Source organism: Rhinolophus hipposideros, assembly GCF_964194185.1.
Source record: "Rhinolophus hipposideros genome assembly, chromosome: 23".
Classification (NCBI taxonomy): Eukaryota; Metazoa; Chordata; class Mammalia; order Chiroptera; family Rhinolophidae; genus Rhinolophus; species Rhinolophus hipposideros.
The window spans coordinates 41,106,158-41,121,325 of NC_138069.1; the positions used below are offsets into that span (position 1 = coordinate 41,106,158).

Genomic DNA, 15,168 nt, shown 5'->3' on the forward strand with positions numbered 1-15,168 from the left:
GACAATTGTTAAAAATATGCAAAGAACTCTTAAAACTCAACAGTAAGAAAATGAACAACCCAATTTAAAAATGGACAAAAGACCTAAACAGACACCTCACCAAAGAGGATATCCAGATGGCAAGTAATCATATGAAAAGATGTTCAACATCATACGTCATTAGATTGCAAATTAAAACAATAATGAGATACTACTACTTTTGGACTTTAGAATAGCCAAAATCCAAAATACTGACAACTCCAAATGCTGGGGAGGATATGGAGCAACGAGAACTCTTAGTCATTGCTGGTGGGAATACAAAATGGTGCAGCCACTCTGGAAGACAGTTTGGCACTTCCTTACAAAACTAAACATATTCTTACCATACAATCCAACAATCGTGCTCCTTAGTATTGACTCAGATGAACTGGAAACGTGTCCACACCTGCACACAGATGTTTATGACAGCTCTATTCATAACCGCCCACACGTGGAAGCAGCTAAGATATCCTTCAGTAGGTGAATGGACAAGTAAAATGTGGTACATGCAGACAGTGGAATATTCAGAGCTCAAAGGAAATTAACTATCAAGCCATAAAGACATAGAGGAAAGTTAAATGAATATTACAAAGTGAAATAAGCCAATCTGAAAAGGCTACACACAGTACAATTCCAACTATATGACATTCTGGAAAAGTAAAAGCTATGGAGACAGTAAAAATGTCACTGGTTGCCAGAGCTTAGTGTGGAGGGAGAGCATAAAAGATGAAGCACAGAGGATGTTTCAGGCAGTGGAACTACTCTGTCTGATGCTATAATGGGAGGTACAAGTCATGATACCTTTGTCCAAACCATCGAATGTCCACCACCCAGAGTGAACCCTACTGCACTGGACTTTGGGTAATGATGTGTAAAAGTCTAGGTCCATCAATGACAACAAATATACCACAGTGGTGTTGGATGCTGGTCTGAGGGAAAGGGAGTATGTGAAAACACTCTGTAGTTTCTGTTCAGTTTTACTGCGAACCTAAAACTGCTCTAAATGAAGTTTATTAATTTAAAAAAATTACATGTACCAGTTTAAAAAATTCAAATATTAGAGATTGGCATACAATGAAAATTAGGATAGCATTATTCCCCATCTCATTATTTTCCAGTTTTTCTGGGTTTTGTCACATTTTTTAAGTTAGTTATTTTTAATTTCACCTTAGTGAGGTGAAATTGACAAATAAAATTGTAAGATATCTAAATTGTACATGTACATCGTGGTGATTTGACATATGTATACATTGTGAAAAGATTCCTCCTATCTAGCTCACTAACAAAGTTTTTAGTTTTTAATCAAAGTTTCAAACAAATGAACTTTAGTGTCATTTTGTCACATTTTCTAAAAATCATCAACATTCTAAATGAAGAGATTAATGTAGGAAGAGTTGACCATGCTACAAATACCGCTTTTAAAATTTTCTTCATGTAGGTCTTAAAATTTTCCAGTAAGTTTATTCCAGAGACTATTTCTTTTATTAAAAGATATTTATTGAGAGCTATCACACATGTGTGCGTGTGCATACATACACAGAGGAAAATGTATAAAGCATACATATAGTAGAATGAATTAAGTTAAAGCCCATGTAACTGCTGAGACAAGTAAAGTTAACCAGAGTGGGCTTGTGAGCTGGCAGGATGGGACCACCGGCAAGGAGTTAACAGGAGTGAGCTTGTGGGCTAACAGGAATGAGCTAATCCTTAACCTCTTGGCTCTGAATCCCCGGGCTAGCACTGCACCTGCAGGCTGACAAGCACCTTACATCCATCATAGGCAGGAATAGAACAGTTCCAATCCCAACAGCAAACCCCTGCCAGCTGACATCCATCATAGATGGGAACAGGACAGTTCCCAGGAGAAGACAATTATAATGGCAGCCCCCTTGCAAGCTGACAAGCACCCTACATCCTGGATGGAAAAATATGAAATCCTGGCACTCCTCATCAGGGCAGCTGTCTCCATCAGACTCTGCCGTGGCAAAAGGAGTTTTGCCTATTCCAAACAGAACTCTCTTTTTGACTTTCAATAAATCTTTTCTTACTCTTGTAGAGTCTTGTGAATGCTTCACTTTCTGCAAACGACCAGAAGTTAATTCTATGCCAATACAGTAACCACATTGCCAGTCTTCAATATGTTTCTTGGTTCAATATATATTCTACTGACGTACCCTGCTACCCTCCCATCTTCCAACTACTTCCTGATTTCCATGGTAATCACTTGTTTCTCTCTATAGTTTTACTGTGTGTGTGTGTGTGTGTGTGTGTGTGTGTGTGTGTGTGTGTGTGTGTGTGTCTAAATAACATAGTTTACTTTTGCCTGTTTTGGAACTGTACATGAATGGAAGTTAAAAGAAAACACTGTTTCTCTACTCACACTCCTGACACCACCAAATGTGTAGGGAATTTTACCCACACCAAGTAATTCTCCAACTCTGGACACCAACTGGGTGTACGACAATTTAATTCAATTCGGACACTACCTGGAGTTAGCAGAGAACAGAACCCCCAGGTAAAGGGCTCAGTTCTACAAGACTGCCCCCCCCCACTTCAGATGCCAATCTCAAGTCGTGGGGCCCCAAGTTACCCACACTTCTGTCCAACTTGGCTACAAATCAGGGGTTCCCACAACCCCCTCCTACAGGTCAATAATTTGCTATAATGGTTCACAGAACTCAGGGAAGCACTTTAGTATTGCCAGTTTATTATAAAGGATGCAAATGAACCCCGGATGAAAAGACACATAGAGCGAGGTCCAGAGGGGTCCTGAGTGCAGGAGCTTCTGTTCCCGTGGAATTTAGCGTACACCACCCTCCGGCACATGGATGCATTCACCAACATGGAAGCTCTCCAAACCCCATTGTTTAGGATTCTGATGAAGGCTCCATGACACAGGTGTAAGCGATTAAATCAGTAGCCTTTGGTGATTAACCTGATCTCCAGCTCTGCTACCCTCCCCAGAGGCTGAGGGAATGGAACTGAAAATTTTAACTCTGTACCATGGTTGCTTCCCCTGGCAACTGGCCTCAATCCTGAAGCTATCCGAGGGCCTTTCAGCCAGCAGTCTTGTCAGTAACAAACTCAGATGTGGTTGAAAGGGGCTTATTATTAACAACAAAAGATGCGCCTCTTACCCTATCAGGAAATTACATGGGTTTTAAGAATTCCGTGCCAGGAAGCCGGGACAAAGACCAAATATATATTTATTATATTGCAATATTACAGAATCATGTTGTCTGTTATTCTCTATTGTCTTTCCCCCCCAATATTTATAAAATTAATCAGTTTTATTTTTTCTAATCTTTATGCTTTTTATATCTTTTTCTTATTTTTCCTGCTCTGCATGTACAATGCTGGTACAACTCTGGATAGAATAAGCAATAGCAGACATCTTTGTTGTGCTCCTGACTTTAAAGGGAATGCTTTCAGCATTTCCATGTAACATGTTACATGTGATTTGTAGATAACTTTTATGGATTAAGGAAGTTATCTTCCATTTCTACTTTGAGTTATTTTTTTAAAGAATGGATAATGAATGTTATCAACTGCTTTTTTTGACCCCTTCAGATGAGCATATGGTTTTCTCCTTTATATGGTGAATTACATTAATTGATTTTTTAAAACTGTTAAAACGGTCTTGATTCCTAGAATAAACTCATCTTGATGATGCTGGGTTTAGTTTAATAGTACATTTTTTTTAAGCACTTTTACATGTTCCTAAGTGACACTGACTTATGTTATTTCTTTCTTTTAGATTTTGGATTAAGTTTATGCAAGCTCATAATATGAGTTGGAGGTATCCCCTTATTTTTTTATACTTGTAAATAGCTTGTATAAAATTAGAATCATTTATTTCCTTGAATTTTTAGTAGAACTTTTAAAATCACCTGGGTCTGGCATTTTCGTGAAGGAAAAAATTTAACTACTGATTTCATTTCTTTATTGGTTAAAGGACTATTTTGATTTTCTCTTTCTTCTTGAGTCAACTTAAAAATACCTTTCTATTATGGAAAATTTCAAACACGAAAAAATAGAGCAAATCATATAATGATTCCCCATCTACTTAGCACCCAGTTTCTTAAGTCAATTTTGCTAAGCTTTATTTTTTCAGAAATGTATCTATTTCATCTAAGTTCCCAAGTTTTTTGACATTAAATTATTCATATTATCTTTTTTACTTTGAAAACATCTGTAATTTTGTCCCTTTTTGTTCTTGATATTAGTTATTTGTGCCTTCTCTTAGTTTTCTTAATTTTCTTATCAAATGTTTGACAATATTAATAGTCTTTTAAAAGAACAATACTTTGGCATTGCTGCTCATCTCTGCTGTTTTCTGTTTCATTCATTTCTGTTATCATTTCCTCCCTTCTATTTTCTTTGGGCTTGTTTTTTTTTTCCCTGTTGTCTAAAAATGCATGCTTAGCACATTAATTTCCTTTCATTCGTTTATAATTGTCTAAGTCTCTAAATTTTCTAATAAATTGCTGCATGTCACATGTTTTAATGCCTAGTATTTTTGTTATTGTTCAGTTCTAAAATTTTTATAATTTCCATTATTTCTTCTTTGATCTGTAAGTTATTTGGCCATACTTCTTCATTTGTGGTTGTGTGAAGTTTTCCCTAATTATTTTTTTGTATTGATTTCTAACCTATTAGTGTGTTGGTTTGACTAATGTTAACCTTTTCACATTGACTAAGATGTACTTTGACTCCTAGTATGTGGTTAATTTTTGTAAATGTTTCATGTAATTGTGAATAATAATTCTGAGTCCTTTAGATGAAGCTTGTTAAAAGTGTTCAAGTCTTTTGTATCCTTAATAATTTTTGTTTTCATAATCTATCAACCAAGAAAGACATAAAAATTTCTCATAATGACTATATATTTCTTTTCCTCCTTTTACTTTTGTCTATTTTTGCTTTATGGAGACTATTTATTAGACATACAGTTTTTAAATTATTATATCTTGATTAAATATATCTTTTATTGTGCAGTGGCCCTCTTTATCTCTAGTAACACTATTTTCATTAAAGTCTATTTCGTCTCATAGTAGCATAGCTATACTGGCTGTGTTTTAGTGGGTTTTTCCTTGTTATATCTTCTCCCATGTTTTTGCATTTATGTATCAATTCTAGTTTTTAATTAGGTTGGTTGATCAGAGTATCTAGTTAGTCCTTATGATCAAAAATGGAACTCATTTTTTAAAAAGAATACTGGAATTGATTTGCTAATATTTTATAGATGACATTGGTATTCACATTCATGAGTGATACTGGTTAATAATTAGGATGACATTATTTATTATACACACTGAACAATTTTGACAGTGAAACGGAGTGCTGATAATAATCACACTAGGACAAGAGGCATAAACCAGGATCATCCAGGGCAAACAAGGATTACTCTATCAATTTTTCTTTTCTTTTAATCACATTTTGATGTATTATGTGAGGTTTGCAAAACAAAACAGGAAGCTTATGTGCCTTTTTACAATTATCTTGAATAGGAAAAATAAGTTAATATTATCTGTTTCTCTAAGTTTTGTAGAATTTGTTTTGAAGAAACCATCTGTACACAAGAAGTAGATAATAGTCATTGTTTCCTGGGGAGGGTGACTGGGGTCAGAGGGAAATTGTTTACCTTCTACCTTTTGTACCTTTTAATTTTTCAAACCCTATGTTAGTTTTTATTAAAATAATAAGCAAATATAAATTTAGAATATTTCGGCTTAGTGGGATTTTTTTGTTTTGTTTCTTTGAGGTAGATCTTTGATTTGAGTTTTAATTCTGTGATTATTGGTCTACCAGCCTTTCTGTTATTTCTGTTATTTCTTGAATAAGTTTGTTATTCTCCATAATTATTAATTTAGTCTAGATTTTTAAATATTGCATATAAAAATTACTATTTGTTTATTTTTATTGAGATAATTAGAGATTCATATGCAGTTGTAAGAAATAATACAGAGCAACCCCTTGTACACTTTGCCTAGTTTCCTCCAATGGTAACATTTTGCAAAACTGTAGTGTAACATCCCATCCTGGATACTGACATTGATAAAATCTGTTTATATTACTCAGATTTCCCAGCTTTACTTGCATTCATTGGAGCATTTGTGTGTATTAAGTTCTATAGTTGTATCACTGTGTAAGTTTATCTACTACCACGATCAAGATACTGAACAGATCCAATACCATAAGGATTCATCATCTTGCTTTTTATAATCACACCGACTTCCTCCCACTGCCACCATCATCCCACCTGCATTCCTAACTCCTGGCAACCACTAATCTGGCCTTCATTAAATGGTATAATGTAGTACGTAACCTTTAGGGATTGGCTTTTTTATTCAGCGTATTTCCTGGACGATTCCTCCAAGTTGTATGTATCAGTAGTTTGTTCCTTTTTGTTAACTAGTATTATATGGATGTTCCACAGTCTGTTTAACCATTCACCCTGGGAAGGACATCTGGGATGATTCCAGCTTTTGGCTGTTACAAATAAAGCTGCTGGGAACATTCGTGTACACTTTTTTTGGTGAATATTTTTCTAGCATAAATACCCAGGACTGTGATTGCTAGGTCCTATGGTGGTTGTACGTTTAGTTTTTAAGAAACTGCGGAACTTTTGTAGAGTGGCTGGCTCTACCATTTTACAGTCCCACTGGTAATACGTGAGTGATCCAGTTTCTCTGCATCCTCACCAGCATTTGGTATTAATAGTATTTTTATTTTAGTTACTTTGATATTTTTAGTGATATTTTGGTTTTAATTTGCATTTCCCTAATGGCTAATAATGTTGAACATCTTTCCATGTATTTATTTGCCATCTATCTATCTTCTTCAGTGAAAGGTCTGTTCATATCTTTTACCCATTTTCTAATTAAACTTTTTTTTTTTAACTTTTATGAGAGTAGAGTTTTTTATATATTCTACTTACTAGTCCTTTGTTGGATATGTGACTTGCAAATATTTTCTCCCAGTCTATAGTCTTTTCATGCTCCTTACATAGGCTTTCACAAAGTAAAAGTTGTTAATTTTGATTAGGTCTTATTTATTCATTTTTTTTTCTTTTATAGATAGTGCTTTTGGTGTTATCTAAAAACTCTTTGCCTGGCCCTAGAGCCCAAAGATTTTCTCCTATTTTTTTCTACAAGTTTCATAGTTTTACATTTTATATTTAAGTCTATAATCTGTTTTGAGTTAATTTGGGCATGAGGTATGAAATTTATGTCGAGGGCCATATTTTTTGCCTGTGGATGTCCAATTGCTCCAGTACCCTTTGAATTACTATGTATTTTGTGTTCAAATTGCCTCAGTTTCGGCCAGTGGAAGCCCCTTGTTGCTGGCTTCTGCTCCAGGGTAATTGTGAATAAACACTATGTTTGTCTTATTGGCTCACTTTGGAAACAAATCCCCAAGTCAGAGGCACCTGTACTGTACTTACACGATCTTAATATCATGAGTGAGTTAAGATTGACTTGAGTGAGATTTCTGTATAACTGCAGTGATGAAGGGAGAGTCTCCTGCTCTAGAATCCTTTGGACTCTGATTTCTAATGCAATTTTTAAATTTCCAAAGTTCCAAAGGTTGGTCCTATTTATTTAGAAACAAGATCAGTTTCTCTTAGCCTGGGGGTCAGGGGGTATCACTGTTCTCCTTATTCTTACATCATTAAGCCAAGAACTACATTAAAACTTTGAAAAGACAGTTGGCACCCAACAACTGCAGTTTCAAAATACATGAAGCAAAATCTAACTGAACTACAGGGAGAAATAGTCAAAGCCACAATCATAGTTGGACACTTTAATATGCTTTTCTCAGTAATTGACAGCACAACTGGATTCCCCCAAAAGTGTAAGAAGTCAAAGATCTCAAAGATACTATCAACAAACAAGACCTAATTTTCACGTACAGAGCTATATACAACAACGGCAGAATACACATTTTTTTTCAAGTGCTCAAGAAACGTTCAGCAAAGGTAGGCCATGTGTTAGGACACAAAACAAGTCTCAATGTATTTTAAAAGACTGAACTCTTACAGTTTGTTTTCTGACCATAATGAAAGTAAATATGAGCTACATGGTAATAAAATGATTACATATCAAACATTGTGGAATGAAGTAAAGCAGTACTTACAGAGAAAATTTTAGAATGTTAGAAAAGAAAGGGGTCAAAAATCAATTATCTAAGCTTTCACAGTAGGAAGCTAGCAAAAGAAGGCTCTAAACTATACTGTATAGAGTGGGTGGGGATAGTTCCCAAGTCATTTTATGAGGCCAGTTTTATTCTGATAGCAAAACCAGTAAAAGACATTATAAGAATAGAAAACTACAAACTAATATCCCTCATGAACATGCAAAAATTCTTAATAAAATATTGATACATTAACCCCAATAATACAGAAAAAGAATAATACATCATGACCAAGTGGAGTTTCCCCTCGGGATTAATTTAACATTAGAAAATGAGTATAATTTTTGATAGTAATAGGACAAAGAAAAAAGTCATATGATCATCTCTGTTGTGCAGAAAAAGCATTTGACAAAAGTTAACAATCAGTCCCGATTAAAATTCAGAAAAGTAGAGAAAGAAGGGAACCTCTTCAGCCTGTAAGGGGCATCTATGAAAACCCCACAGCTAACATTATACTTAATGATGAAAGTCTGAAATTCTTTCCTCTAAGTTCAAGAACAAGGCAAGAATGTCTGCTTTCAGCACTTCTAGTGAGAATTAGCCTGGATGCCTTAGCCACTGCAAACGGGCAAGAAAAAGAAATAAAAGGCATACAGATTGGAAAGGAAGAAGTAAAACTTCTTTATTTGCAGACAATGTGATTGTTTCCATGAAAAACCCTTTGGGATCTACACAAATAGTCACTAGTGCAATTAAGTGAATTTAGCAAGGTCGGAGGATACAAGGATGATATACATAAATCAATAGTATTTCTGTCTACTCGTAATCAATAATTGGAAAATGACAAATTTATTTCCATTTTCAATGTAATGAAAAAGCATTAAATTCTTTGGGATAAAGAAAGAGGTTCGTACAGAGGCAGTGGGGATATGAGAGAGGACATGATTCAATCTGTGACAAGAAGTGATCTGGAGGGATTTCACGCACAGTGACATCTGTGTTGAGTGTTGAAAGACAAGAAACTCCCCAACACTCAAGGGGATAATCGTCATTCGGAGCAAAAGACAGAACAGAAGCAAACACAGATGAGGACACACGTACTAGAGACAGTATAGCCCCCTTGCATTTCAGCAGTTGGGGATGAAAGAGGAGGTGAACTCAGACCCTCTATGGCCTTGCAACTATTCATGTTGAGTTCAGCTAGCGGTAGAGAGCCACCAAAGGCAGTGATGCCGTCTGGCTGCTTCACCAAGAAACGCCTGTTCCGGGATGAGCTGCATGCCAGTTCTCACTTGAGCCCCCCAGAATCCTGTGCCCTGCTGTGGTGTTGTTGATGGTGGTGACCATCACAAATCTTAAGACAAATAGCATGGTAGCTGTGGTAGGGAGCCCCGCAACTGGGACCCAGCTTCCTAGTGGCAAGGCACCCAACTAGGTGAGGAGACACCGGGAAGGGAGAGCAAGACTGTGTTCCAGGCTCAAGGCACAGAGGTTGACTGTAGTGCCTCTGGCTGGCATCATCTGGCTCTGTGAGCTGCCTAATCATTGTGCCAAGGAATGGGCGGTGAAGATAGGAGGTTTGCCAGTAATTCATCTACTCAGGGCTCAGACTTACATCGCTGATTTTATAATCCTTGTTGTATTATTATCTTCCATATCTGACTATAGGCTATATTATTGAATGAAGTTGTACATTCCTGGGCTCTCACAGGGAAAGAAGGAACCAGACCTGGGTTTGCATGTTTGTCTCTGCTACTTAGCTGTATAATCCTTAGGTAAATAACTATGTCCTGAACTCCAGTTTGCCATTTGTATAGGGGAGATGATAATGTTTACCCGATAGGGTCATTGTGAAAACTACAGACATGTGAAAGCACTCAAAATGCTCTTAGCACATAGTAGGTTCTCTTGTATTAGCTTCCCTTCTTTAGCTTCCGTTGTAGGTTATCCTATGTATTTGTTTTTCCAAACAAAGGTTGCTTTTTACTTTATGACTTCAGGTTGAAACCTTCTCCCCCACTCCCTGTCCACCTTGGATCTGAAAACATTTTCCACTATGCCCTCAGTGATACGCACGTGGCATCTGGGTATTTTAAGAGGGTATGGAAATTGATGATGTTTATGTTATACAAGATGTACAAATGGTCAGTGAAGTGAAAAGGTAAAATATGCCTGTCCTTGAAAGCTAAGATTTAAGTCTTCTTAGGTAAAGCTGAGATTCCCTGTTCACGCTCTATCTTCTCCCAACCCTTCCACAGGACTTCATTGACTTAACGAGAGAAACCAGACCGAGAGCAAAGGATCGCAATGGACTCTGTGTAATTGACCTGACAAGCACTGAGGATGACAATAGACCTATTGCCACTCTTGACTTGACTCTAGAAGCTGTTGCTCCTTCCCAGAAGGAGCCAACTAGTCTTCAAACATGTGCCAGCCTCTCCAGCAAAGAGGTGATGGAAGGGCGGGTGCACAGAAGCCCCCTGCCCACAGCTCGGAGAATCATTCACAGTGATCCTGTGGATGTGGACCTTTTGGAAGAAACCATATTTGAAGCTCCCCAACCCCCTACATCCATCAGTGGGGACTCTGTTTATCCAAACTGTAGCTCACTCTGTGAGCCAAACTGTAGCTCAACCACATTCAAAGGTGACCTCGGCTTCTTGGCCAGCCTACAGCTATCTTCAGATGTTCACTCTCTCTCCCCAACAAGCAATAATGGTAGCAGCAGCAATCGAAGGGCACCCTTGCCATGCTCACAGCAAGACGTGCCTTGCGCACTGCGAGCCTTGCCATGTCCACCGCGAGCCTCCTCATGCCCACCGCGGGCCTCCTCATGCCCGCCACGAGCCTTGTCATGCCCATCACAAACCGTGCAGTGCCCACTACAAGCTTTGCCTCACCTGCCTCAAGAAGTACCATGCCCTCTTCCAGATGTGCCACGCCCTCAGCAAAACATGCCAAACCCACCTCAAGACTCATCATGGCGTCCTCAATACTCGCCAAGGCCACCTCAAGACTCACTCTGCCCACCTCTGGGCCTACCTCAAGACGTACCAGGCCCACCTCAAAACATGTCATATCCACAAGATGTGGCACATTTGCAAGACATGTCACAGTCACAGGGAGACATGTCACAGTCAGCTGAAAACGTGTCACAAGCTCCAGGAAACATGTCACAGTCACCAGGAGACGTGTCACGGTTACCAGGAGATGTGCCTCAGTCATCGGGAGATGTGCCTCAGTCACCAAGAGACCTGCCACAACCACTGAGAGATGCGCCACGGTCACCTAGAGAAGTCCCACACTTACCAAGAGAAACGCTGCGATCACCTGGAGACAGGCCTCACATGCCGGGAGACATGCCACACTCACTTGGAGACTTGCTTCACTTACCAGGAGATAGGCCTGATTCTCCCCAAAATGATACCGGGACCCCTGACCCTCCTATGGATGTCTCAGTTCCACCCTCTCCACGCGGCGTGCCCAGCCCACCGTCTCCACAGTCGGAAACTTCCTTAGAGAAAGTTCCGTGGCTCTCTGCCACAGAAACACCAGCCAGAAAAGAGCTATCCCTGTCGGAGCCCGCCATGCCCGGGTCTGGCCCGGTGCACGGCCGAGCCCCAGAAGGTACTCCCAGTCTGTACACCAAACCGTGCCTGCATAGACTCAAGTACTTCTTACGACCTCCAGTGCATCACCTCTTCTTCCAGACACTAGTTCCCGATAAAGACATAAGAGAGGTGAGCCAACCTGTGTTCTCCTAGGGATTAGAAGTCCTTTGCACAGGCCTAGCATAAGGTTCGTATGCTAGAAGGAGTCCACACGAGAGAAAACAGGTCCAGTGTAAACTTGACCTTTTTATCTTTCCCTGACTTGTGGAACCATTCAGCGTTGAGTCAGATCGGTGTTCAAATTTCAGCCCCACCCTGTGGGGCCGGCACTGTGGGAGTCACTTCACCTTTCTGCGCCATAGCTCTCCTGTCTGTAAAATGGAGGTAGAACATACCTCACAGGATTGTTCAATGAGATAACATGATGTGCAGTGCCTGTTAGAGCGTCTGGCTCACTGTGGGCCTTCCTCAATGCTTCACTCCTATGTCTTTCCCTTCGTGATGCTCTCATTACAGCTCCCATCTAACGAAATAGTCATACTCTGGACACTTCGGTGCCTCCAAAATGATTATTCTCTGACTGTGGGGGAGGAAATTCACTGTTAAGATTTTAGTGGCATTGCTACGTCTCATTGGTCTTCACTGATCTATGAGAACGAAGCCAGACGTGTAGAAAAGAAGTTGTGGCTAAGCCCGCAACATGACGCTGTTCTCTATCCGTACCCACAAGGCCGACATGAAGACACTGGCTTGAAGTGGCTCAAGGAATCACAAGGTGTATCCTCCTTGTTGGAGCCGTCCGTGATCCAGCTTAGCACGTCAGGCATTCACCCTGATTGGGCCTTGGAGAGCGAATTGTTTTCTCTCATTTTAACTGTTGTTATATCTTCTAGTAGTTTATGTCCTCTTCTGAATGACTCTCCCCAAGCACTAGCCCGTTCTCTTTGTCCACATGGGTTTGTCTCAGGCTGCTGATCTGTCTGTCCATTCATTATCAGGAGCGCTTGGGGGACATGAAAGAGTTTGTGTTCCCCTCGTCAAGGCTGTAGGCTTGTAGGTGCTGCACGATTAGAGGAGGTGTCAGGAAATGCGGATGGGGAGACCATGTCCCCCTTCTCTGTACTCATAGCTCAGACTGTAAGGTGCAGTTAGGCTAGACAAAGTGGATTTTTCTTCTTCGTCTGTTTCTACCTTTCTACTTCAGCTATCTAGAATACACCTGTACATCTTTTCTGTCTCTTCCCTGATTTCCTCGGGGCCTTTAATAAGTACTTCTTCACTCGGTCACTTTCCCCCAGAACTTCTCAGCCAGTCCCCTGCCACTTCCCAGCCATTGGCCTTAACTCCTCAGAGTCTTTTTGTTTAGCTCTAAAATAAGTCATAATGCCCACATCACATAGTCATTTGACTTAAAGGTAAACATAAGGCACACAGCCACCTTCAGGGCTCATAAAAGTACTCTATAAATATTAGTTCCCTTTAAGGTTATAGGCATCAAAACATAAACTTTATCTGTTTGTAGATGTCCCCATTTGTAGGCAGGAAACGAATAATAGATTCAAGACTGAAATGCATCACATGTGAAACAGTCACCAAAGCAAGATTTTTGTTCTTACCTTCTCTCACTCTTCACTACCCGCCTCTTTGCAGCACTGGTCTCATCAGCAAGGTCAGGGGTCACCCTCAGGTGATTTGAGACGTAAGGAGAGCTGACGGGACTTCTGTGCTCCAGGAGATTTCCTGAAAGGGCAAATCCAGCCGTCACTGTTTTATTGTTACACATAAGCTGTCAAGTCTTCATTTGAATTAATACTTATTCTCAGACTTTAAAAATAATGCTTGCTTAATATAAAACATTTTAAAATATAAAAAATAGTTACCCATGATGCTATCAGTCAGCATTTATTATTATTAATAATTTGGTGTATTTCCTTCTCGGTTGCCTTTTCGTACATACAGATTTTAAAATTTTTAATTGAGATTTGTAACAAAAATGTATTAATTATTGTTGGTGTTGTTTATAGAGAGTACGCGTTTACAGGATAGCTCTGGAGGGGTGCCTCTGACATCTGTGAGCTTCTGACATTTGTTGCACGACAAATGCTTCCTTTCTAAATCGCAGTGTCCTCATCTATAAGTCAGGCATGGTAATAGTATGTATTTCTTAGGAGTTGTTATGAGACTTGAGGGCAAGTTAAATGTTCCAAAATTATTGTTTTATAATTGTTATATTCCTAATTCAAACCAACTTTTTAATGTTTGTTTTTCTCCTGATTATGAAAGTAATACATGTATATTATAGAAAAATTAAAAAATACAAAAAAAATATAGAGAAAAAATATTAATCATCATTCTACCACCCAGATAATAGAAAACCACTTTTCACATATTTTGTCCCAGACTTCATATACATACTTTTGTGGGGAAGAAATCAACTTAATATTTACTGTTGATTCAAAAAAAGCCCCAACAAAATGGGATTTTTCTCCTAACGATGAAACATATTTAAAACATTTTTCTTTATTTCAGTATCTGATGAAATACCCCTAATTCTCTTATGAATACCCCTAATTATCTTATCAGCCTCACTCCAAAATCTAAAGGCTAGCTCTTGCCTCTTGAATTTTTCTTTCTGTGTTATATTTTAACACAGATGAAATCATGTTACATGTAGAACTTTGAATGCTTCTTTTTTTAATTTAATATAAGTATTTTCCCATGTCACTAAAAGTTTTTTAGGTAAGCCTTTCCAGTCTTTTTTTAAAAAAATGAGTATTTCAAATGCCTGGAAAACTATGCTGTCTTCAACCTGTTCCAGAACCTCGTTTTTGTGTGTAGAAACCCATCCTGATTTCTTTCTTTTTTATCTCTACAGAGCAAGGGTCAAAAATTAGAACCCATCCCTCATCGAAGACTAAGAATGGTAACAAACACCATTGAAGAAAATTTTCCGCTGGGGACTGTGCAGTTTTTGATGGACTTTGTGTCTCCCGAGCATTACCCACCCAGAGAAATTGTATCTCACATCATCCAGAAAATCCTGCTCAGTGACTCTGAGGCCGTGGACGTCCTCAAGGAGGCCTACATGCTTCTCATGAAAATTCAGCAGTATGAGCCTTACCTGTCGGCACACCTCCTAGGGAACCGGGACTTGGGCACAGCTTTCTCTTCCCTAAGCTTCATTCAGCTAACCGTTAGAGAGGGTGACTTAGTACACCAGCGTTCCTTGGATTGCAAGGGACAGGAAATCCAATCCAAACTGCCTCTAACAGCTAGTGAAAGAGAATTTAATGACCCATGTTACGAGGAACCCAGGAATAAGACATGACTTAATTCAGTTTAAAAACAGTTGCAAGGATCCATTTTTCAGCTCTGCTTTGCTTCGATTTTCAGGCTCCACATGGTA

At 39.0% G+C, this 15,168-nt stretch overlaps 1 protein-coding gene across 4 annotated transcripts in view; it reads left to right on the forward strand.

Annotated features, from left to right (window-relative positions):
* Window positions 1–15,168, forward strand: part of SIMC1 (SUMO interacting motifs containing 1) — a 46,217-nt gene that overhangs the window by 5,262 nt on the left and 25,787 nt on the right. For 3 of the 4 annotated variants that reach the window (XR_013992338.1, XM_081034837.1, XM_081034839.1), the window contains exons 2-3: window positions 10,410–11,891; window positions 14,638–14,870. Coding sequence is in view for 3 of the 4 variants with exons in the window: in XM_081034837.1 (XP_080890963.1) it covers window positions 10,410–11,891; window positions 14,638–14,870 (1,715 nt within the window). In the remaining variant the exon portion in view is untranslated. Of the gene's footprint in view, window positions 1–2,074; window positions 2,235–10,409; window positions 11,892–14,637; window positions 14,871–15,168 lie in introns of all 4 variants that reach the window. The other variant, XM_081034838.1, reaches the window with a different exon arrangement.